The sequence below is a fragment of the Capsicum annuum genome, chromosome 3, assembly GCF_002878395.1.
Source record: "Capsicum annuum cultivar UCD-10X-F1 chromosome 3, UCD10Xv1.1, whole genome shotgun sequence".
Taxonomy (NCBI): domain Eukaryota; kingdom Viridiplantae; phylum Streptophyta; class Magnoliopsida; order Solanales; family Solanaceae; genus Capsicum; species Capsicum annuum.
In genome coordinates this window covers 65,208,816-65,233,568 of record NC_061113.1, presented here as the reverse complement: position 1 = coordinate 65,233,568, position 24,753 = coordinate 65,208,816, and the positions used below count along the sequence as shown (strand labels likewise).

The 24,753-nt window shown below is 32.8% G+C and overlaps 1 protein-coding gene and 1 non-coding gene across 3 annotated transcripts in view; both read right to left on the bottom strand.

The window, feature by feature from the left end:
* Positions 1–8,272, bottom strand: part of LOC107863772 (chloroplastic lipocalin) — a 31,480-nt gene extending 23,208 nt beyond the window's left edge. The window contains exons 1-4 of one of the 2 annotated variants that reach the window (XR_007052916.1): positions 7,918–8,241; positions 5,724–5,847; positions 5,204–5,437; positions 4,772–5,062 (exon numbers count right to left, since the gene is read on the bottom strand). Coding sequence is in view for 1 of the 2 variants with exons in the window: in XM_016709904.2 (XP_016565390.1) it covers positions 4,772–5,062; positions 5,204–5,437; positions 5,724–5,847; positions 7,918–7,991 (723 nt within the window). In the remaining variant the exon portion in view is untranslated. Of the gene's footprint in view, positions 1–4,771; positions 5,063–5,203; positions 5,438–5,723; positions 5,848–7,917 lie in introns of both variants that reach the window. The other variant, XM_016709904.2, reaches the window with a different exon arrangement.
* Positions 8,273–24,417: 16,145 nt separating this feature from the next.
* Positions 24,418–24,524, bottom strand: LOC124897328. Its single transcript, XR_007054050.1, has one exon. It is a non-coding gene; the product is annotated as a small nucleolar RNA R71 (small nucleolar RNA).
* Between the last annotated feature and the right edge of the window lie 229 nt (positions 24,525–24,753).

Here is a 24,753-nt window from a genome sequence, read left to right as displayed (position 1 = left end):
TTGAGCCACGCATGACTAATAAAAATAATTTAAAAATACTAATAGTTAACTACTTCATTTCTAAGACATATTTTCAACACTCCTTGGATCAGAAATTGTAGATTGTTGAATTTAACCTCGTGAATAAATTTGTCAATTCATCTTTGGTCTTGCAAGGCTTGTGTTCATCTACTGTTGGATAAATAAGAAGCTCTTACCACTCATTTCAACTTATAAAATCTCCTAATTAGTGGAATCAAAGATTCAACAATATTTGTCTCTAAATAATAATTGTAATCCTTCTTCCATTAATTGATCAACACTTAACAAATTTTTATCAATATCAGGCATAACAAACTATTATCAATATCAGGCACGTAAAGGCCATTAGAAATTATTTTTATACCTAAACTTTCTTAGACTGCAACGGTCCCTTTTTCTTTTGCAGAAATATAGTCACCATTTCCAATTCAGACTTTCTTATTTTCCGTAGACATAAGCTCTTTACAAAGGGCAAAAAGAGACGGGGTAGGGAGGGTTGACCTAGAGTTAAGTGGGGTAGCCCGACTCCAGTTAGTGCCTTGGAGATAGGGGCGAAGTTGGAGGGGATGGGGGTTTGGGAGTGTAGGGGGGACGTGGATAGTATGTGGGATAGGGCAGCGGGTTGCATCAAAGAGTCTGCTAGGGAGGTGTTGGGTGTCTCGAGGGGCTGGTCTGGCCAGTATCGGGGAGATTGGTGGTGGAATGAAGATCTTAAGAAGGTGGAGACGAAGAAGGCGGCTTATGTTATGTTGGTGGAGAGCAAGGATGAAGAGGAGAGGCAGGCAGGTAAGCAGGGAGGGGTATAAGTAAGCTAAGAAGGAGGCTAAGTTAGCAGTTACAGCGGCTAAGACAATAGCTTTTGAGAGTTTGTATAAGGGGTTAGAGGAGAAAGGCAGGGAAAAGAGGTTGTTTAGGCTTGCCAAGGCTAGGGAGCGGAAGGATCGGGATCTGGATCAAGTGAAGTGCATTAAGGGGGAGGATGACAGAGTATTGGTGGAGGAAGCCCTCATTAAGAAAAAATGTCAGTCATATTTTCATAGACTCTTGAATGATGAGGGGGACAGAGGTGTTGTGTTAGGGGAGTTGGAGCACACCGGGGAGTGTTGCGATTTCGGCTATTGTCAGCGTTTTAAGGTAGAAGAGGTCAGGGAGGCTATTCGCAAGATGCGAAGGGGCAGGGCGTCGGGGCCCAACGAGATTCCGGTGGATTTTTGGAAGTTTTCTAGCAGGGCAGGGTTGAGGTGGTTGACCAACTTGTTTAACAACATTTTCAAGTCCGCAAAGATGCCTGAGGCGTGGAGATGGAGCACATGATTCCTTTATATAAGAACAAGGGTGACATTCAGAGTTCTAACAACTACCAGGGTATTAAGTTGTTGAGTCACACGATGAAGATTTGAGAGAGGGTGGTGGAGCGGAGGTTGAGGAAGATTGTGTCTGTTTCGGAGAATCAATTTGGATTTATGCCTGGTCGCTCGACGACTAAGGCAATTCACCTAGTGCGGAGACTGGTAGAGCAGTATAAAGAGAGGAAAAGGGATCTTCACATAGTGTTTATTGACTTGGAAAAGGTGTATGACAACGTCCCTAGAGAGGTTCTTTAGAGATGCTTAGAGGCGAGGGGTCCCTGTGGCGTACATCAGAGCGATTAAGGATATGTATGAGGGGGCAAAGACTCGGGTAAGGATTGTGGGAGGAGATTTTGAGCATTTTCCGATCTTGACAGGGTTGCACTAGGGATCAATGCTTAGTCCTTTTTTATTTGCCGTGGTGATGGATGTGTTGACGCGGAGTATACATGGCGAGGTGCCTTGGTGTATGCTTTTTGCGGATGAGGTAGTTTTGATTGATGAGTCGCGGCAAGGTGTTAATGATAAGCTGGAGGTTTGGAGACAAACCCTGGAGTCTAAAGTTTTCAGATTGAGTAAGAACAAGACGGAGTATTTGGAGTGCAAGTTTAGTGACTCGAGGAAAGAGGATGAGGTGGTAGTAGAGTTGGACTCACAGGCGGTTTGCAAGAGGGATAGTTTTAAGTATCTTGGGTTTACGATTCAGGGGAATGGAGAGATAGATGAAGATGTCTCTCACCGTATTAGGGCAGGTTGGCTGAAATGGAGGCTCGCTTTGAGAATTTTATGCGATAAGAAGGTACCTCCCAAGCTTAAAGGCAAATTCTATAGAGTTGCAGTTCGGCCGGCTATGCTGTATGGAGCGGAGTGTTGGCCAGTTAAGAATTCTCATATCCAAAAGTTGAAGGTAACGGAAATGAGGATGTTGCGTTGGATATGTGGATTTACAGGGGCTAACAGGGTTAGGAATGAGATTATTTGGGAGAAGGTGGGAGTCGTGTCTGTGGAGGATAAAATGCGGTAAGTGAGGTTGAGATGGTTTGGTCATGTGATGAGGAGGGGCATAGATGCCCCAATTCGTAGGTGTGAGAGGTTGGCCTTGCATGATTTCAAGCGGGGTAGGGGCAGACCGAAGAAATATTGGAGAGAAGTGATTAAACGTGACATGGAGCAGTTACAGCTCACTGAGGACATGACCCTGGATAGGAAGGTTTGGAGGAAAAACACTAGGATAGAGAGGTAAGGTGGGTGGATGAATCGTAGTCAGTAGTTAGGAGGGCTTTGGTGTCCTTTGTTTGGTAATGTACAATATTTTTGTAGATGTCGTACCTATGTTAGTTTTATCATGTTAGTTTTATCATGTTTCATGCTTTTGATTTTTTTGTATATTGTCCTTTGTCTTGAACCGGGGTCTATGGAAATAGCCTCTCTACTTCTTTGGAGGTAGTGGTATGGACTGCGTACATTCTACCCTCCCCAGACCCCTTTAGGTGGGAATATTCTGGGTTTGTTGTTGTTGTAAAAGCTCTTTACAAAAAAATTATCTCATATGTCATGTGGTTTGTACAACCACTGTCAATCATCCAAAAGTCAGATTTCTTGGTTGAAAAATATGTTGCCACAAATAAGTGGTCTTTTCTTCATTGATGACTTGGGCATCTGCTTTATATTTTTGAGATTTGCTTTTGCAAATCACAACTTCATGACCAAGTTGGTTGCAAATCTTGTATTGTGCATCTCGTTTCCTCCAACATTTAAATGGAGGATGACATATTTTGCCACAGTGCTGGTAAGGTAGGTAATTTTTCCTTAAATTACTACTCTTGCTTTGAGTCTTGTGGTTGGCAGCCACGACACCTTCAACCATATCATCCTGCCTCATAAGGCTCATTTGTTCTAGTGCCAGCAATGTATTTAACAACTCTGCAAGGTAATCTTGGACAGATCTTTTGTTTTTTCCAAGATAGTTATCCATACTTCATATTTTTCAAGCACTGCAACAAGAATTTTTTCAACAATTCTTAAATCTTTAAATTTTGTGTCAAGCAATCTTACCTTGTTAACAATGTCAACGAGTCAATCTGAGTACTCTTTGACGATCTTAGATTCCTTCATCAGTTGCAATTTGAATTCCCTAATTAGATTTAAACCTTTCATGCCTTGTATTCTTTCATCTCCTGCGTATTCTTCCTTCAGATAATTCCGAATTTCTTTTGCTGATTTGAGAGCCATAACTTTCGTGAAAATTATTGCAAACACACTAGCAAATAAAGTTGTTTTCGCCTTTGCATTTTTATTTTCTTTTACTTTTGTCTTTTGATCTGAGCCACCGTAGGATTATTGGACAACAGAGAAACATCATAATCCTCCTCCACGACCTCCCAAAGATCTAAAGTCTCAAGATAAGTCTTCATTCTTACTGCCCAAAGTTGGTAATTCTCACCATCAAAAACAGGAAAAGCTATTTGGAAAAAGTTATTTTTAGAATTCATCTCACTCACATGTGCCTTAAGAAAATGGCTCTAGATACCAATTGTTGGTTTTTAGCTTTAAAATTAAAGAAATAACACAGAATGACATGGAGGAAAAATATTGCAATTGTTTGTCGAAGGAAATTGTAGTATTAATAATTGTAGTATTAATAACATAAAGACATACATTTATAGCTAAACTTCTAAATAGAAAATATAAAAATATGCTAATAAACTTATTTGAAATTCAAATAACAAACAAAGTGGAAACTAACTCCTAAGTTCGAGCCACACAGGACTCTAATAAAAATAATTTAAAAATCCTAATAGTTAACTACTTTATTTGTGACATATTTTCAACACAAACTCACCCCTGGGGATTGCCCAAGTCTTATAAAGAGACCACCCATCCCATAATTGACTGATGAGGGACTTCTTCAATAGCTCTTCATTACAGTTTTGCTTAGTTGCGATATTTCATTGATTTAAAGGCATAATTAGCAATAAGCATTTGTGTGTAAGAAACCACCAACGTATAACTACTATTTTTATGCCACATTTTGAAATTCAAAAGATGTATGTATCAGCACCCTACTTGGGCTAATTAATAATGCTTCATCACTTGTAAGTCAAAAAGATAACAACTAATGTTATTTTTCACCTGAAGATGATCAAAAGGAATACTGGAACTCTTAAATATGTTAAGGTTTGACATTTACCAATAGCATAAACCCCCAACTCTGGTGACCCTGGTGTGTATTAATAATTTGTAATAAAGAAAAAAGGTCACATTTTCTGTGTGAGGTGCTCTATGTCGAGCATGAGAAATGCAAAACTAGGAGAAGCTTATGTTAAGGAGGTATCTTTACATCGGAGTGAAATAAAGTATTCTTTGACTCGCACAGCGATTAAACTGAAACAATTGATTACCTGAACAAAGCTTTTATCTTTAGCTCCAGAAACCAGTGCGAAGTTGTCATAATCAGTTGCAATCACATCATATGGCTCCTTGGGGATGAACGGCAGTGTAGGAAATCTAAGGTAGCACTTTTCCCTAATCATTACTTGCCTTTCTAGATCAGTCTCATCTTTCTCCCTATCCTCCTCATCAAGGCATTGTACCTTTCCCCTTATGCCTGTGATGTAGCCATCAGGTCCTCCATGAACGCAGAATGTGTCTACTTGGATTGCAGGTGCATTCATATCAACAGTGTAAATGCCCTAAAATAATTTGGAACAAAGACAAATTATGCCAACTACGAAATCTTCATGTATGAGCTCCAAGAACCTAGGAACCCAAAATATATGCAAAAGACATCAAATGAAGAACGCGTCCTTCAGATGTTAACACTCAATGTTCACCTGGGTGCAGTGGCAATCTTCTTGACCTTGCCCAGCAAATCCACGTTTAAGGGAAGCTACTTCAAACCATCTTCCAGAATACCTGACTGGATCAAAGTCTTTTGCTGTCATACCTCGCATCATCATCAACTTTCCACCATCATTTTGCTTCTCCAAAGGAAGTGTTGGTGTGCTGTCTGCGGCATTTGCAAGTTGTAACACACTTTTGTACTGAGGAAGATCTGCTGCAAAAGCCTACCAAGAGGATGAAGATACGCTTGAAAGTTTACAAATATTTATGGAATTTTCCCTTTAAGTTAATTTGAAACAGAATGCATTCCCAGATGGAAAGTCATGCTTGCCATAAAATTATATTTGCTTTATTTAAAAAGCAAAACATCATTTTCAACCTTTAACTTTCACAACCTTTCTATCAAACCAGCCAAATAAAGATGTGCAGAACCACGTCATTTAGGATTCTTTTGATGCTTTGTATTTGTCTCTGAAATCGGGAGTAAGAAAATATAGTAAAGATGCTAACCAGGTTACATTGAGAGAGACATAAGATCGATGCTGCAAGACCTGCAATAACTTGTTTAACCTCAACCGTACTAGATATAGGACATTTAGTGCAGCAGGCAGGAATCACTTTCACAGGCATCCCCCTGCAAGGACGGATGAAAAATTCTAGTGATTGGAAGGAAATAGAATCTTTGACAAAACAACAGCCGTATAAATGTAATACAGAAACTAAGATGAATGCGTTACCCTGCTTGGCCAGTTTTAGGTTATTGATTGCTGCACAAAACAATAGGAAACGAGCAATGCCTTCTGGAGGACTAAACCTCAAGCACACCACAAAGTATCTGACAAGGAAACACCCAATTGGATGTACTTTCTATTCAGAGGTGTAATCCATTGAAGACGTAATTTTCCTGTACTGAGATAGGACTAATTCCACGGGCACCTACTCCTCCCACCAGCATAGGTACCGGATAGCTCTGTCCACCAAGGAAGAAATCACCTAGTATTTTTGTCTCCGCTGAATTTGAACTTGAGTCCTCATAGTCTCGACTCGCTTCATTGACTAGTAGGCCACAACCTTGGGTGCTTGTATAATGGCATCTTATCGAGCAACTTTCAATCCTTTTGACTCTAAGAAGACCCTATAGCTACATCACCATCATGATAAACTATTTCTATCACACCTCAGAGCTAGCAGTATGGACTGCACACATTTTACCCTTCCCACACCACACTTTGTGGGAGTATACTGGGTATGTTGTTGTTGTTTCTTGAGGATGTAACGTAATGCCCATCCTCGTGTCATCCCTACTTTTTATTTAATCAGATCATGGGATCAACTAAATGGACAAGCAGTATTACCACCCAAACTCCAGAAATGAAGCTCCTAGCCATTAACTAAGAAGTGGTTGATTGAGGAAGACTTAGGATGTTAGTAAAAGAGAATATGTATTTCCCAAGTATCAAAATCAGTGGATGAGCAATTCACTCATTTCTTATGCACACTGGATGTCCACAAAATGGTATCAAAAGAAACAACAAAACTTATACTTGAGAAACTAATAAAATAAAGGTTCTTGTTTATTATTCGAGTTTAAATGGAGAAACGTGACCAGGTTGATGATTTATATAGCCGACTCCAACTTGGTTCAGAGGGCTTATAGCCCTGCTAAGCCAAACTTTTTGGAAACTAAAATTGCTTATTTTAGAGAGTTAGGTATTTCACCAAGTTTTTAGGGAAAATATAAGTGCTTAAGATTAGTAAAACTGATTTTTAAATTGATTAATCAAACGCAAAATGCTACTCTTCAAAAGTAGTTTTGGGGAAAACACTTGGATAAAAGCCATTTCTCCAAACAAACAGATTTGAGAAAATACCCAATTACCCCCTGAACTATACCCAAAAAGGTTATGACACACCTCAACTTAAAGGGGGTCCTATTACCCCGAACTAATTAAAAGTGTAATTTTGACACCCTTAGTGCCTATTTGACACACACGTGTGCACGTACACTTCAGTGTGTTGTGCCACGTATGTGCCACGTAGGCACTAAGGGTGTCAAAATTACACTTTTAAATAGCTCAGGGTTATAGGACCCTTTTAAGTTGAGGTGTGTCATAGCCTTTTGGTGCATTTAACGTTTCAAGAAACAATTTGACTAATTTTCAAAGTTAAATTAGATTAGATTAATTCGATAATTTTAAAATAAAAATTTAAATATTCAAAAACTATATGGAAAGTACCATAAGTTGTAGTTTTTAAAAAAATACACCTTAAAATATTGATCAAAGTTTTGATCGTTTAACAACGGGGCTTTTAGTAACCAGTGACGACCAATAATAGACTTTTAATGACTGGATTTGGATTTTTAACAACTAGATTTCTTTTCGCTAAAGGTCATTTTTCTTGTACTGATATAAAGTTCAAACAGACACACTAAAATCCGACATTCTTCCCTTGGTTATATCATTTTAGTTTCACGAATTTCTTTGAGCTTAATTGCAGCTTTCTCTTTCCTCATTTTCTTTCCTTAGAATTTTCTTTGCTCCGTACTTAATCTTCATAATTTAGAATTTTCTTTGCTTAATTAAACAATTCTGAACAACCACATTGTGGAAAAAAAGGGTACTATTTTAACAGATCACAGAATTGTTACAGCCGATAGAGAACATTATTTGTAGAATTTGAAAATGAATGGTAAACACTGTACCTGGGTTTTGAGGGATATTGTGATTGAAGGAGAATTGGAGGTGATCGTTGGACCACCAAATTGTAGCAAAACATTGTGTTACTTCTTATGATACAGCTGTTAATTCAATTATAAGATAGCAGTGTGTTGCTGATATATAATGTTATGAAGAGTTCTGGCGACCAACAGTTTCTGTTAAAAGCTCTATTTTATGTTGTCTTTTCCCAAAATGTTGTCCAATGATACACAATAGAGGCAGCAACATAGGTAAGTTTGAGTACGATATATCCTTGGTCCGATCCCATGTCGGATCTTGGATATAAGAGGAGCCTCAATACACCAAATTTGTTTTATCATAAAGCAACATTTTTTTTATTATATTTTATTATATTTATTATTATATAGAAAGGTGATCAAGTGGATGATAAAGGGTAGTTTAGTAAATATAACTCATTTCAAGGGCAATTTAATAAGATAATGAAACTCTAGAGTTTTTTTTATAGAATAGTCGTAACTAAGACGAGCAAAGGCAAATTTGCCAATTAACAAAAAGTCTGACTTAAACTTAGTGTACATCTATTCCAAAAAATTCTAATGACTGTGTTTTGAAAAATTTTAAAAAATCAAGCGACATCTTAAAGAAGTGGGGCCCATTGTTTTTCTCCAAAAAGTTATGGAGAAGTTATTTTCTTAAAATTTTCTTTATATTTGAAGTTTGCTTCATTAAAATATTTTAAATTTTGATTTTAGACAAATTTTCTCTGTTCTTATCCAAAATCGCGAAATAAACATTGTAAAAAAATTTCATGTATCTTGAATTCGATGTCTAATCAAAGTTATATAAATTGAAATATTGGGAGACGTAGTTTATTAGTGGATGTATAAATTACAATATTTTCATTTTTATTTTACTAGAAATTTTTGAATGAAAGTCTTTAACGATCTAAATTGAGTTTTGCCTTATGTTGAATTAACTTCATTATTTTTTCTCAATTAAATTTATATTGGCCAGCACATTTTTTTAATAAAAAAGTATTGTATTTAAATAATATAAAAAATACCTGATGTTATAAATTATTGTATGATCATGTCAGTAAAGTTGATTATAAATAAATACAATATTTAAATTAAATTATTTATAGATCTAGTTCAACAAAATACTTTTGTAGATATTTCTTCAATTGGAGAAAGCTTATGAGGTTATTAAAACTTCAATTAGGGGTAAGAAGACAAAATAGAGTTCCTTATGAGAATTAAAAATTAGGTATTCTCTCTTATTATTGTTATTTTCACATAAAAGAACACTACAAAATTTTAAATTTAATTTTTAATTTGATTGGATAAATAGAGCTTTTGTGGTGTCACTATCACTTTTTCGTATGACTCATCATTTCTATAACATTTAAAAAACACATATAATCAATCAAATTTACCAAAATGATTGAGAATTTGCAAAGTCATTATACCTTCATTTAAGAATAAAATGGACAAAAAAAAATCATGTGAGGACTACTAAAGTTAGAGACTCTCCCTTATATATAGTAGTAATATACATATACATATCACACCTCCACAATTTATGCCTAAAATCAAGTTACCATAATTAAGGAGTTTCAAGAATTGAATTTACAAATTTTATCTTATCAAATTGCTGAACATTATTACCTTCTTCAAGTTATTTTTGAAGTTAGTTTAATTTCTTAATTTTTTTAATTTATTAAATAAAAAATCTACGTGTTACTTGTTGCATATGCATAATTCTCAAAACTTAAGTATAGTAATGGAGTCTAGTCCGAGTTTTAGAGAAATAGATCGAAACACTGAAACGATCCCTCCAAGGTGAAAAAGTCGAGGGAATTGAAGTTGCTCGTACAAGCTCTAAAAAGCTCATTGCTAAATCTTTAAGTAAGATAAAAAGTGAAGAATCATCACGCCCGTGTCTTCCAAAGGTATCTTATCGTGATTTGTTGCTGAATCTGTACTTTTTTGTTGTTTTACGCATTTTTATACATTATAAGAACATTTTGTTGTTCTTTCAACCTTATACATAAATTAGTTATGTATAGTATTAAACGTCTTCTTAGACATTAAATTTGTCATGTATATGATCAGATTACTTAGTAAATCTATGTTGTTATTTTGAACTATGATAAATAGCGAGTTATGTATACATTTGTAATTATGCCATTTGGTGGACATTTTATTTCAACCTATATACATAAATTTGTTATGTAGATGTATTGAAATAGACACTGTTGGGTTGTTTAATTTCAATTCATATATATTACAGAGTTATGTATATGTTATACATCAATAGTATTATACATAGTATAGTTATGTAGATGGCTCTGTTAGACAAGACGAGTTGTGTGTATTTCAACTCATATACATAACAATGTTTTGTATATAAAAGAACGTTAGACATGTATATAATGTATTATCTTTATGTTTTCAAATTTTGCTTCATATTGTTATGTATATATGATGTCTGGAGTGTATATTTTGCAAATTCATATGTACAAGGGTTGGGGTTCACTATTGCTATGTTCTTCAAATCTTCTCGGAATTCTTTTTTTTTTTTTTCAAATTTTTTCATACTTACATAGTAAAATTTTCTTTATTTGTAGATTAGATAGTAAAATTTTTCATAGACTTACGTAGTAAATTTTTTTATATGAGTCTTTTGTTTTGTTTTAAAATTTTCTATGTCCTTTTATTTTATAAGGATCTTTTTTCTTTAGTTCTAAAATTTTCTAGGTGATTTATGTGGTAAATTTCCTTTTAGGAGTATATTTTAAATTTTTTTTACAGAATTAAGGAATTCATTAATCACACATTAATAAGGTATAATATTGAATAATTATTAGACTTGATTTATTTCCTTAAATATTCTTTTGAATAATTATTGGACTTGACTTATTTTCTTAAATATTGTTAAGGAAGTTAGTTATGATACATAAGATCCTTATGTATATGAACGTTCAGTTATGTATATGAACAATTAAAATTTGGGAGAGAGAAAATTTATTAAAAAAATTGAGACAGAAGGTAATTAAGAAGTAAAGTAGTGGGATTTATGAGAATTGCTTATTTCTTACAAGTAAAATCTGAGAAGCATAGAGTCAAGAACAGCTCAATAAAAATAGTAGCCTAAAAGCGAGCCATAAAAAGAGACCATAAACATATATCGTAATATACTAATATTCATATACTAAAAAATAAAAGAACTATTTTTTTTTTTTATCTATGTACATACATAAATGAATAAATGTTCAATGAATAGATATTATATTAAGACATAAATAAGAGTATGATAGTTTGAGCGTGTAAAAGAAAAACACAACAAATAATCTAAGTTGGAAATAATATTATATAAAAGGATAAACTACACAAATCCCCAAACATTAGAATCATTAATACATTAAGGGGTCGTTCGGTGCGAGGTACTAATACAAATAGTCTCGAAATAAAATAATAATTTCAAGATAAAAATTTTGATGCATTGTTTAGTTGCCTAATTTGGGATAACTTATCCCAGTACTAATAAATAGTACCAGGATAAGTTATCTCATGCATTTGGTGGTAACAATTTCAGCTTAATTTATTCTTAGGATAAAGCCATGAAAAGATACAATTACCCTCCAAACCTTTAATTATCACTTTTCATATATATATATATATATATATGGTAGTCCTCACATCAATTTTTTTTGTCAATTTTATTCCAAATTTAAATTTTAATTACTCTACAAATATTTATCCGCTTTGATAAATTTGAACAGTTATATGAGATTATTAAATGCTACAAAAGTGATGAGTCATGGAAAAATGATAGTGACACCATAAAAACTATTTACATAATCAAATTCAAAATTGATCCAAGGATTTATTGTCTTTCTATTTTATAGATATGTTTATTAATCTTATTTGAAATTTTTATTTTTTCTAATAAATTTATCATGGACAAGTAATTAAAGTATCTTGACATTCCCTTTCTAACTTAATACATGCTTAATTATTAAATAATTTTTTTTATATTTAGCTAAAAATATTTAAAAATTTAATTTTTTAAAAGATATAATTTGACTCTCCAAATATTAATGATACTAAATAATGAAAAATGGGAGTAATTCTTTTCCACATTTTTTGATGATGATTTTTCTAAACAAAAAATGAGATTATCAATATTTTATAGAATTTAGGACAAAATAAGTAATTTAACATGAAATATTAAAGCTTCATACACATTTAAGAAATATCAACATAAATTTCTTAACATGTACTTTTAGAATTTTTTTTTAATAAAGTTAAAAAAATAGTAACTTTTTAATTTCTTTTGTATGGTTTAATATGAAGGAAAATAAATAAGCTAAATAAGTTAAAAGTTATTTTTGTAAACAAACTATCTATTCTTAAAAAGAATGTAATGCATATTATTTTTAGTATCACAAACCAAATAACCACTAAAATTAATACTAGGATAACTAATCCCAGTACAACTAATCCCAGCATAACTTGTTTCTCAATCAAACGATCCTTAAATCTCATACCATTTAAATATAATTATAGAAAAAATAATAAATTAAAAATTGCTCTGGATACATATCTAACATAGGCAACTCCATCATTTTCGCCCAAAATCATTGGATTTCATATTTAAAAATCTTCTTCCCATCTCCCATCATAATCTCCTTTTGCATGACATCTGCCCATTCTTCCCCAAACCACCACCCCTCCTCTCTTTTTCCCCTTTCGATTTCAATTGAAAATAGAGTTGAATAAGCAAAAAACATTTTCATTTGAGATATACTTTATAATCTTTTGGATCTTGAAATTTCTTTAAATAGAAGAAAGTTTTCTTAGTTTTAACAGAAATGGGGAAACTTTATTATTGTTGAATTGTAAAGAGACAGAATGACATACAGAAAATAGTCAGATAAAGTCATTACTGGGTATAATTCACGATTTTTCTTTTTTCTTGCTATGAATTTTAAAAATTGATTATTGATTCTTGATCGATGCACTTATTTTTTTGAATTTGACATACAATTTTACAATGGGAAGATGGTGAAAAGTAGAGGAGTTGTTGGTGTATTTGATTGATTTTCAATTGAGGTTGAGAGTGTCAATGGGTAATGGTGTTAATGGAGAATTTGTAAAAACAAAGTGTGAAGATGGAGAAGAAGATCATTCTATAAACATAAATTTAATGATACATATGAATGTATCACTATGCATATGTATCATAGTTAAAAAAAATGTATTTGTTTGTTCACAATAAATATGAATCTATTTGCACGCCAGTGTATTATAGTTTACTAATCCACATGTAATATGAAACTTAGTGTTTGTTCATGAAATATGGGAATGTATCTCTGTGCATGTGTATCATAGTAAAAAAAATATTTTTTTATTCATGATGCATATGAATGCATCTTCATGCTCGTGCAATAAACTTATTAATTTTTTATGTATCTAGACGATTAGTACATGTTTATGATATATATGAATATCTATGCACACAGTTGTTCTTGATATCAAAGTCCATTAATTTTTATCAAAATGGACTAATATGTCAATCACAAGCACCAATCATACATGCATCAGACATATACATCAAATAAACGTATTTGATTAATTTAAAAATAATACATATATTTGAAGTCTAATATATGAGATATACGTATCATACATATATATCTGATAAAATCACTGTTACATATGTATCAATATTTTTATTTTTCTTTATTTTGTTAATCTTTTTTATTTTTTCTCATCTTTTATTTTTATTTTGTCTTTTTTCTCAACCTTTATTTTTTTCTTTTATCCTCTCAACTTCTATATTTTTTTATTTTCTTTGTTTCTTTTTAAAATATCTCTCTTAATTTTTTTTCCCAAGTAATTTTTTTTATTCGGTTCCTTTCAAACAACAAGTTACGCCCTATGAGCAAGAGGTGACACTATCATATTTATGGTATATTGACAAGACTTAGGGCTTTCAAACAATAAGTCATTCCCTTAAATTTACTTTGATGTAAAAGAAAGAAGATCTCATTGTCTTAGAGGCAAGACTTATTCCAAAGAACTTTCAAACAAGTCGTGCCCTTAAATTTACTTTGATATAAAAGAAAGAATATCCCTTTACCAATTATTCAACTTTCTATTTATTAACAAAATATAATAGAAGTTGAAAAAAAAAAGAGAAGAAACAAAATAGAGAAAAGAAAGAAAAAGATTGAGAAAAAAAAAGAAAAAAGAGAAGAAAAAAAATAAAATTTAAAAAAAAATAGAAGAATAAAAAATGATAAGAAAAAATAAAAATAAAGTTTGAGAAAAAAAAGAAAAAATATAAATGATAAAAATAAAAAATAAAAGAAAAATAAAGGTTGAGAAAAATTAATTAAAAAAGAAAAAAATTGAAGAAATAGATAATGTTTGAGAAAAAAAAAAGAGAAATTTTTTTTTTTAAAAAAAAGGTTGAGACAAGTGAATTAAAATAAAAAAAAAATCAAGGGAAAAAATAAAAATAAAATTAGAAGTCGAAAACAAATGAGCATGATTTTTTTAAAAATATTTGAGGTATAAAGAGGCAAAAATGTACTTGTTTTATACATAAAAAGGAAGGAAGGCTAAAAAGGAAAGAATGCTAGTCTTTGAAGACTTTTCTTATGTCAGACAAAAATTCGAAGCCACCCACTATAAGGATCATCCAATGTAATTTTGTGGTAATTTTTTATTTTATTTTTTAAATTAAAAGTGAGCTTAACATAAATGAAAAAAGTGAAAATTATCTTAAATAAAAATTTTAGGTTGTTTATTACAAGTTATAGCAATACTTTTCATTAATTACTAAGCTAAAAAATAATTGCAAGTTATAACAACTTTTTAGAAAAATCTTTTTTTCTTAAATATCCGAAAAATATTTTTTTAATATTTAATATTCATATTATTTTCTTATTTATTGTATTTAATATTTATCACTCTTCATTAAATCTCTTGATAATTATGGCAATGATTTTTTAATTTTATTTTAATAATTAAGTTTCAAAGTTTTTTCATAATTTAAGGAGTCAAATACGGTAAATATAGTTTTTTACATTGATACTTGATTTTTGAATTTTTATTAACTTTAATAATTAACTTACTTTCAACACTTTATCACGTTATACATTGTTTCTTTACCGATAAAACTCTTCACTCTTTACAATATTTTTTTCTCTACTTTTTAATTCTCATGCGTATGAACTTGGGTTTTCCAACATTCATTCATTCATTCATTCATTCATTTGTGTTTCCCAACAGTCACTCATACGCTTGGATTAAGAGTTCTTCACTTTAGTTTGCATTTTTTTCTTGAGACATGTCAGAAAAATGCAAATTTGATTCTACTCCTAATAGAAAAAGCCCTAGATTAATACAAAAAAATAGTCTGCTTGTTCTATCTAGACCCTCGTTTGATTTGCGGTGTTTTAACCCTTCTCCATTATCAAAGAACAAGAAGAAGGTAATGGAAGGTGAGTCTATTTCGCATAATCAAAGCGAAATTTTGCCGGTTAAAATCGATTGTTTAAAAAATTCACCATTCTTGAAGCAGTCGCAACTCAACATGCAAAGCTTTTAGTGTAAAAAAGGTTGTTGTTCCAAAATATAAGATGGTTGATAAGATAAAAAAGGTTGTTGTTGAACAAGCTTCAGATTCTGATTTTGAAGATGAAATTCCTGCTCATAAAACAAAGAAATCAAAAATAAAAAATTATGAAAATGCTAAAGTTACAAGGTCTAAGTCCAATGTGAGTGTTGGCAAAGTTGGTAATAAGAAGGTTAACATGACGAAATCAAGGAAAGTTTGTAAGGTTAATATAATTTCATTTTTATTTTTTCTGTATTATAATGGTATATTTTTTATATTGAATTATTTTTCATTTTTTTAATGACATGCATGTAAATTAGATTTCATAACTTTTGTGTGTTTGTGGTTGAAAGTGGAAATATAAATTTTGTTGTTGTTAGTGTGCGGATTAGGTTTTTATTTCAGTTTAATGTAACATTAAGAGGCTACGATTTGGTGATTAAGATTTGATTAGATCTTTTGTTGTTTCAGATAATATTTCTTGTTAAGTGTTAGTCTGAAACAAGTTGGTGCATTTATGTTTTATTTAGCTTCATGAAAAAAGTTTTGTTAATTAGGTATATTGTGTATGCAGTATTGGACATGGGACATCTAGAGTATTCAAACATGCTTATTTAGGGAAAACTATTTCTACCTGTATTGATTACTTCTATGGAAAATAATGTATGCCCTATATCTTTATTTTTAGGAGAAAAATAGTATACTCACTGGTCATCATATATTAAAGTTAATGTGTTTGATGATCTCAAACAGTGATGGAACAAAGAGCATTTCAGAATGTTTCAGAATTCTCCATTTGGGCATTTTTTAAATATGCATTATTTGAAAGTTCAACCGCAACTTCTTCATAGTCTATTGTAGAAACGGATAATGATAGGGATGATTTATTCATCTTAAGTATGAATGGTCAGGAACTACATTTTGGTAAGAGAGAATTTTGTGTAGTCAGTGGTTTGAAATGCTCTAAGAAGTCTGATTTTATTTCTGATCTGAAAGGAAAAAATAAATTAATGGATAGATATTATCTAGATATGGATAATTTTATGAGGTCTGATTTTTATGATGATTTTGTTAAGAAGAAGATTGCTTTTCGAGATGAAGAATTGTAAAACATTGAAATATTATACTTCATAAGCCGATTTCTTCAATCCGAGTTACCAAGAAAGTTCATGAAGAAGTTTGATTTTGACTTGGCAGAATCAGGTCACTACTTGAAGTATGATTCGGGAGGTGAGTGTTTTCAAGTCTTGAAAAAAGCATATGGTCATAAGATGAAAACAAATCCATTCCCTTTTACTTTTTGAGGATTTCATCTTGCGCTTCAAATCTGATTCTATGAGTGTTGTTTGGACCTTGATAAGTCTATTGCTAATCGTGTTGAATCCCATACTCCTCGAATATTAAACTGGGAGTCATTTAAAGAACTTATTTTTTATGACTATCTTCAGAGTACAATGTTCAAGCGTTACAACAATGAGGTAATGGTCATACTCTAATAATATTTTTTTTGATTAATTATTTTGTGTAACAAGAATTTTTCTTCATATTTTATATGTATATTATTGGTATGCAATAACTTATTTTAGGCATACCTATGTTTAATTTTAAATCTAACTTTTTGTTTAAACTTCAGTATGAGTTTAGAGACATTGTGTTTACCGATCAAGAGAAGGTAAAATTCAATCTTGGAGATATTCATCAGGACAACTTGGGTCATGACCATCGTAATGATTCAACACATTATAAACCATCCATAACTGAAGATGCATTCCTTGTCTTAAAGAATGAAATAGCTACCGTATATTACTAATATAAATTAATCTTCAAGTACATATTCACTATGTTTTTTTAATATTTTCTAAATATTTGGTTGATGTTTTTGTATGTGTATGTGCAGGTCCATCGTGATATGTCGTTATTTCAGGAGAAGGTTTATTTTGAAATATACGTAAAATGTTATAATGCATATCATCTTTTCAGTATAACATATTTATGTATTTATTTCGTATGGTTATATTTTTCATTTGCACTATTTAAGTAAGTACTTTACAATTCTGTATGTACACGTTTTCAAGGAAATGATAGAGTATCAGAAGAAGGTATGTTTAATCTATATTTTTATCATCATATTATTAATTTGTTTTTAATTTTTGATATATATTTTCATATATTTTTTTGATTTTTTTCAGGTTGATAGTCAATCCAATGGGATGAGGGAATTTGTTGTTGTCTGTAAAGTTGATATTGAATGAATTAAGATCGGTTAAACAAAAGTCATCAGAATTTGATGGAAAAGAGGTTTAGTTTTCATTGCATTGAACTATTATATAATATTGTTCTCATTCGTTTATAGTTTTTTATTTATAATCTTATCATATTTTACTTATTGTGATTACTGACAATATAATATATAGTTGTTTTGATTTGTTATTGTTTTTCTTATTATTAACTCTTATTAAAGCACTATACCTGTCCTAAGAATGTGGACGTTGTATTACAAACACCAAGTATAAGCAAAAAGTAAGATGAAGTCCTTGTTGATTCAATCATTAAAAAATATTCGTTTGGTGATGATGTTTTTGTCCAATTGGATCATAATATTTCTATGTTGTCATATTAAAATTTATTTGTATTATAACAAGATTGTACATTATTGAAATTTCCTTCATGAGTTCTTATGTTTAATTCATAGTTTGTAACATTCAAGTTGAGAATAATCTTGTCCGTTGGATGAATTACCCTTCTTTACTAAGTCTCAATTATTTGCTCTCGAACCAACATTTAGAGTATTGGAAACACCAAAAAATAAAGCACATATCACTTCGGCTCTCATGTTTGACAAATCTCCAGTAGGGGTGTATAACCAATCTAATACAAGCTCCCAAAAATGTCCATTTTACTTCAAGAGCAAGCATCCGTTTGAGGAATATATTGGGTTTGAGACTCTGAAATTATTGATCTAGCAATTCATTGATTGGTGTTATCCAGATTCTAAGTCAAGACGCAACAGGTGCTGTTTCTATATTTGAAATTACTTTTAATTACGATTCAATCTAAAAAAATATTTACTACGTTTCTCTTGATATATGTAGGAGTGCTGCAAAAATTGCTTTATAGAATAAGATAATTCATAAATTTGTATTGGCTGACATAAAAATCGAAGAAAAAGATTGGTTCCACACTTAAATTCATTCTGGACGACCATGGAATGATGAGGTACGTTTTATGTATTTTCTTTAGGTTTGAATATTTTCTTGATGTTTTTGTGTATGTCATTAGATAGTAATTATAAATTGTATTTATTTTTTTCTATCTATTATAGATTTGAAGAACATAATTTACATGAGGATTGTTGATATGTGTGAATTTGTGCATATTTGTATGTGTGTAGATCTATAATTCTATATATGAACTCAGATAGTGATCCTTTTGTAACATTTCAGTCTCTACTTTTCATAAGGTTTCAATCTAGGCACATTATTCTTTATTTGTTGATGTTAGTTAGTTGATGCTTTTCTTTTTATAATTTTGGGGTAAAAGAGAATGTGTTACAGGTTTACTTTCTACAGGATATTCAATGATAACTACCATAAAGCTTACATATTTGTTAGTGTATGTATCAGAACCCAATCACTATCTTGGACTTCATGTCCTCCTAGGCTTCATGTCCTCCTAGGCTTACACAGTATAGTCGTTAAGAATATACACATACCTCAAGCACGAATTTCTGGAATAAGGAATAAGAATGGATAGTTGGACTTCATGTCCTCCTAGGCTTACCAATTAGCTTCCTTGAACTTTTGGTTCCGCCATAGAACCTTTATCGAAGCCACGTCTTTCATCTGCAAGCGACGAACTTGCCGATCCAAGATCCCTACCAACGAAGGATCACCCACGCATTTCCGTAACATGGACACGTGGAATACCAGATAAATGGAACTTAAGCTAGAGGGAAAAGTCAACTCATATGCAACATTACCAACCCTTCTCAAAACCAATTATGGTTCAACATATCGGGGGACTAAGATGCCCTTTATTCCTAAATCGCATCACTCCTTTTATAGGAGACACCTTTAAGAACACCTAATCTCCAACCTCAAATTCCAAGTCCCTTTGCCTTACATCCACATAGGACTTTTGGCAACTTTGGGTGGTCTTAAGCCTATCTCGAATCACATTCACCTTTTCTATAGCTTGGTGAACCAAATTTGGGCCAAACATCTCTGCCCCACTAACCTCGAACCACCCAATAGGAGATCTACACCTCCTACCATACAATGTCTCAAATGAAGCCATATCAATGCTAGAATGGTAACTATTGTTATTGGCAAATTCAATGAGAGTCAAGTGGTTATACCAACTACCACCAAAATCAATACAAAAGATCGCAACATATCTTTAAAAGTTTGTATGGTTCTTTCCACTTGCCCATCTGCCTGTTGGTGAAAGGCGGTGCTAAGGTTCACTTTAGTCCCCAAATCACGCTGAAAATAGTGTAAGAAATGCAATGAGAATTGCGTATCACGATCCAAAATGATTAAGACAGGCGCACCATGCAACTTTACGACCTCCTAAAGGAATAACTTTGCATAGTCCTTGGCAGAATAATTAGTCCTCACTAGTAAGAAGTGAGCAGACTTGGCCATATTATCCATGGTGACCTAAATAGAGTCCCATTGATTCCGCGACTGCGGAAGATCGGTAATGAAATCCATATTAATTATCTCCTATTTTTACATTGGTAGTTCAGTCTCTTGGATTAGCCCACCGGGTCTCATGTGCTCCACCTTCACTTGCTGATATACCATACACTTAGCCATAAAGTTAGCTACATCCCACTTTATATTATTCCACTAATACATATCCTTGAGGTTATGATACATCTTTGTTGAACTGGGATGAATCATATACTGTGATTCATGGGCCTCAGTCAAAATCCTACCTCACAACCCATCAAAGTCGGGAACACATAACTTTCCTTGGCACCTCAAGATACTGTCGCCATCACCTTTGCTTACCCACATCATCCTTGATCTTTATAAAGAGAGGGTCTAATACCCCCTTTTCTTTTATTTGAGAACCAAGAGACAACTGTGCTACCTATTGCAAAAACACACCCAATCCTCAAAGTCTAAGAGGCAAACTCCAAGGTTAGCCATATGGTGAATATCCTTCGCCAATTCCTGCTTATCCTCATCCACATGAGCTAGACTCCCCATAGATAACCTGCTAAGAGCATCAACAGCCACATTAGCTTTACATGGATGGTAGTGAAGACTCATATCATAGTCTTTTAGTAACTCAAGCCACTTTCTTTGCCTGAAATTAAGATCTTTCTGAGTGAATACGTACTGTAGGCTTTTATGATAAAAAAAGATATCAATATGGACCCCAAATAGATAGTGACACTAGATTTTCAATATGAACACCACGGGTAACAACTCCAAGTCATGAGTAGGATAGTTCTTCTCATGAACCTTTAATTGTCTAGAGGTATAAGCAACCAACTTGCCATACTGCATCAACACACAACCCAAACCAACCTGAGATACATCATAATAGACGACAAAACCCTTGGTGCCCTTAGCTAGAGTCAACATCAGAGCTGAAGTCAACTTATCTTTCAGCTTCTCAAAGCTACCCTCATAAGAATCAAACCATAAGAACTTTACCTTCTTTTGAGTAAACTTGGTTAGTAGGGTAGCTATAGTTGAAGAAATCTCCATAAATCTTCAGTAGCAACTAGATAAACCTAAGAAGATCCAAATATCGATTGGATTCGTGGGTCTAGGCCACTTCCTAACCACCGCAACCTTCTGAGGATCCACCATGATCCCCTCACTAGAGATAACATGACCCAGATAAGTTATGACATCCAACCAGAACTCATATGTAGATAACTTAACATACAACTGCTGATCTTTCAAGGTCCACAACACAAGGTGTAGGTTATTAGGATAATCTGCCTCACTCTTAGAGTACACTAGAATATTATCTATAAAGACAATCATGAATGAATCTAAAAATTGATGGAAGACCTATTTATCAAGTCCATGATTGACGTACGACATTAGTCAAACCAAATGACATCACCACAAAATCAAAGTGCCCATACCGGGTGCAGAAAGCTATCTTAGGGATATCTACATCCTTAATCTTAAACTAATGATACCTGGATAAAAGATCAATCTTGGAAAAGAATTTTGCACCCTGAAGATGATAAAAGATATCATTAATTATCAAAAAGGATAATTATTCTTTGCCATTACTTTGTTCAGTTGTCAAGAGTCAATACACATCCGAAGCAAACAATCCTTCTTACACACGAACAAGGCAGGTGTACTCCATGGGGAGACACTAGGATGGATGGAACCCTTGTCTAAGAGATCCTTAAACTACTCCTTGAGTTCCATCAACTTAGCTTGATCCATTTTATATGGGGAATAGAGATAGGATGAGTGTCCAGAACAAGGTTAATACCAAAATCAATCTCCCTATTGGGAGGGACACTAGAAATATCATCAGGAAAACCTCTAAAAATTCACCAACCATGAGAACGGATGTCAGTGAATGACCTTCTATATTAGAATATTTAACCTAAATCAAATTATAGTGACTGATGTGAGGTGGATTTGTGTACCTTAGTTTTGTTATCCTAACTTATTTAGCCTTGTTTTGAGGACTTCTCATGTTCCTAATGTCTTAATGGTGATATAATTAAGCATCTAAGTGTTCACGTTTGAAATTAAAATGTTCATGGTGTCTTTTAAATAAGTTTGTACTTAATTTGGTCACTTAGAGTTTAAATGAGAAAACTAGTGTTACTAGCTTGAGCTAGGAGTTTGTCTAGTCTATGGCGATATATTCTAATGTGTTCAGTGAGTTCCTATGGTTATTATGGTGTAATTAACAGTGGAAAAACTTTATTATATTTCGCAAAGTTTAATTTGAATAAGCCAAGATTCAAATAATTAGTTAAAGATTTAAAGGACGACACTAGTCTTAGCTTGAGTTTCTAGTTCACCATTCTTGATATTATGTTGTTTTGAGCTCTAATCCATGGTGTATAATTATGTAGGATGCGTGGTGAGTTGAATATGATGATATATGAAGGATATAAAAGCTGGAAATTAAAGGGAAATATCACCAAAAGGCTTAGTATTGAAGACAAAGGCACAAGACAAGGTTTGGACGTCAAAATGCAATTTCCAGTGAAGGGTCACGATAGCCCCGTGGTGTGACCCCTACTTGAATTAAGCAAGCCTTGCAGCATGACCTCCAATTAAATTAAATACCTAGTGCAACATGAACCTTTCTCAAGTTGACTACCCATTGCAGCACAACCCCTATTTCATACACGACCAAAAACCTTCTACAATAAATAGGACTTGTTGAACACATTGTAATCACCTTGGACGTCTTGGAGCTTTGGAGAGGGGATTATAAAACCTTTAATTAGGGTTTATTTCTATTTAATTTATATTTTTAGTGGATTATATCATGTACTATTTGATTTGGATTACAGTTATGACCATTAGTGGCTAAACGCCCCCTTTTCGGGATTAAAGCCAAGACTATGACTACGATTGCTACAAATTCATTTGGTTTTATTTATTTATCATATTTGTTTGTTTTTTACCCTTTATATCATTATATATAGGATTAACGACCCTTAATATATATATATATATATTATCGACCTTATGATATCGAGAAGGGGAATAGAAAGATAGAACTTGGAGGTAAATAGAGTAGGGTTCTTATTCCTTTATAAAATAGGGGATTTGAATTAGATTATAGGATAGGGATATACCTATAAGCCTTAATTTTTCACTACGGGATGAAATGTAAATGTGTTTAGCTTAGTTCTCATATCCCCATTGAATGATGTAGTTGTGGGTCTTAATTAGATAGGTGGTTAGGGGTCGGGAGACCATGATCATGAAATCAACCCCGTGAATCAACAACCAAGATAGGTAACTTAATTGACAAAGTTCAATAGCATAGTTTGAATGTTCGTAGTGCTTTAGCCATGGGTTTTCATCCATTTATTTTTGAACTCTCTACTTTCCCGCATTATTTTATTTTACATTTAGTTACAAAACCTTAAACCTCTTTTGGTTACATTGCACCAATTTAATCTCCATAGTTAAACTTGAATTGAATAGTTGTTAAAACAAGTCTTTGAGGAATTGATATTTGGCATTGTATTACTTGGTGAGACCACGTACACTTGCGTATGCGCTTGGGCACAATAAGGTTTTAGCACTATTGCCTAGGACCTGTAGTTTGGCAACTGTTTTATTTTTAGTTTTACTTTTTAGATTTCTTTGGTGTTTTACACTTGGTGTCGGTATTGAATTTGCAGGAAATAGGTTAGTAAGCTGGCAAGGGATAGGGAATTTATTGAACCAAGACTTGAACCCAAGCATCTCTTTTATCAAATTAGGAGAAAAATAATCTTTCTCCCTTATATTTTGTAAATTCAAGAGGAACAAGACCATCATACTCTAATCGCTGAAGATCAACAGCTTGCAGGATAGTTTGAGAAGTGGCAATCCCACTTTCGATGAATTTGACCTCCCCTTTTTAGAAACCGACTACTGGAGGAACCCTTGAGATAAAACAGAACATGGCATAACTTTTGATCAGCAGTGGACAGTTTATGGGGGTTTCACATGAAGATCCACAAGTTTACCTATGAAACTTTCTGGATATCAGTGACACATTCACCCCTATGGGTGTGTCAACTGATTATGTTAGGCTGATACTATTTCTCTTTTCACTATTATGGGAAGGAAAAAAGTGGTTGAACATTGAGCCAACAAGTTTAATCACAACCTGGAATGACTTAACTCGGAAATTCCTCATCTAATTTTTTCCATCTGGCAAGACTATGCAGTGAGATTGTGTGCTTCAAACAGAAGCCAGATGAGAACCTATATGATGCATGAGAAAGGTTTAAAGATTTTCTTTGAGACTGTCCACATCATTAATAGTCCAATGAGGTATTACCTCACACTTTTATTGAGGCACTTGATCACAACACAAAAATTTTTCTTGATTCAGCTATAGGTGGTCAAGTGTTGGAATTGACGTATGATGAGCCATATACCTTTCTGAGCCGAATTGCACAAGAAAATCCTGAGTGGCATTCTGACTCAAGAAGTGCTACAAAGAAAGTTGTAGGTGTGTTGAAGGTGGACTAGTTTACTACTATATATGCT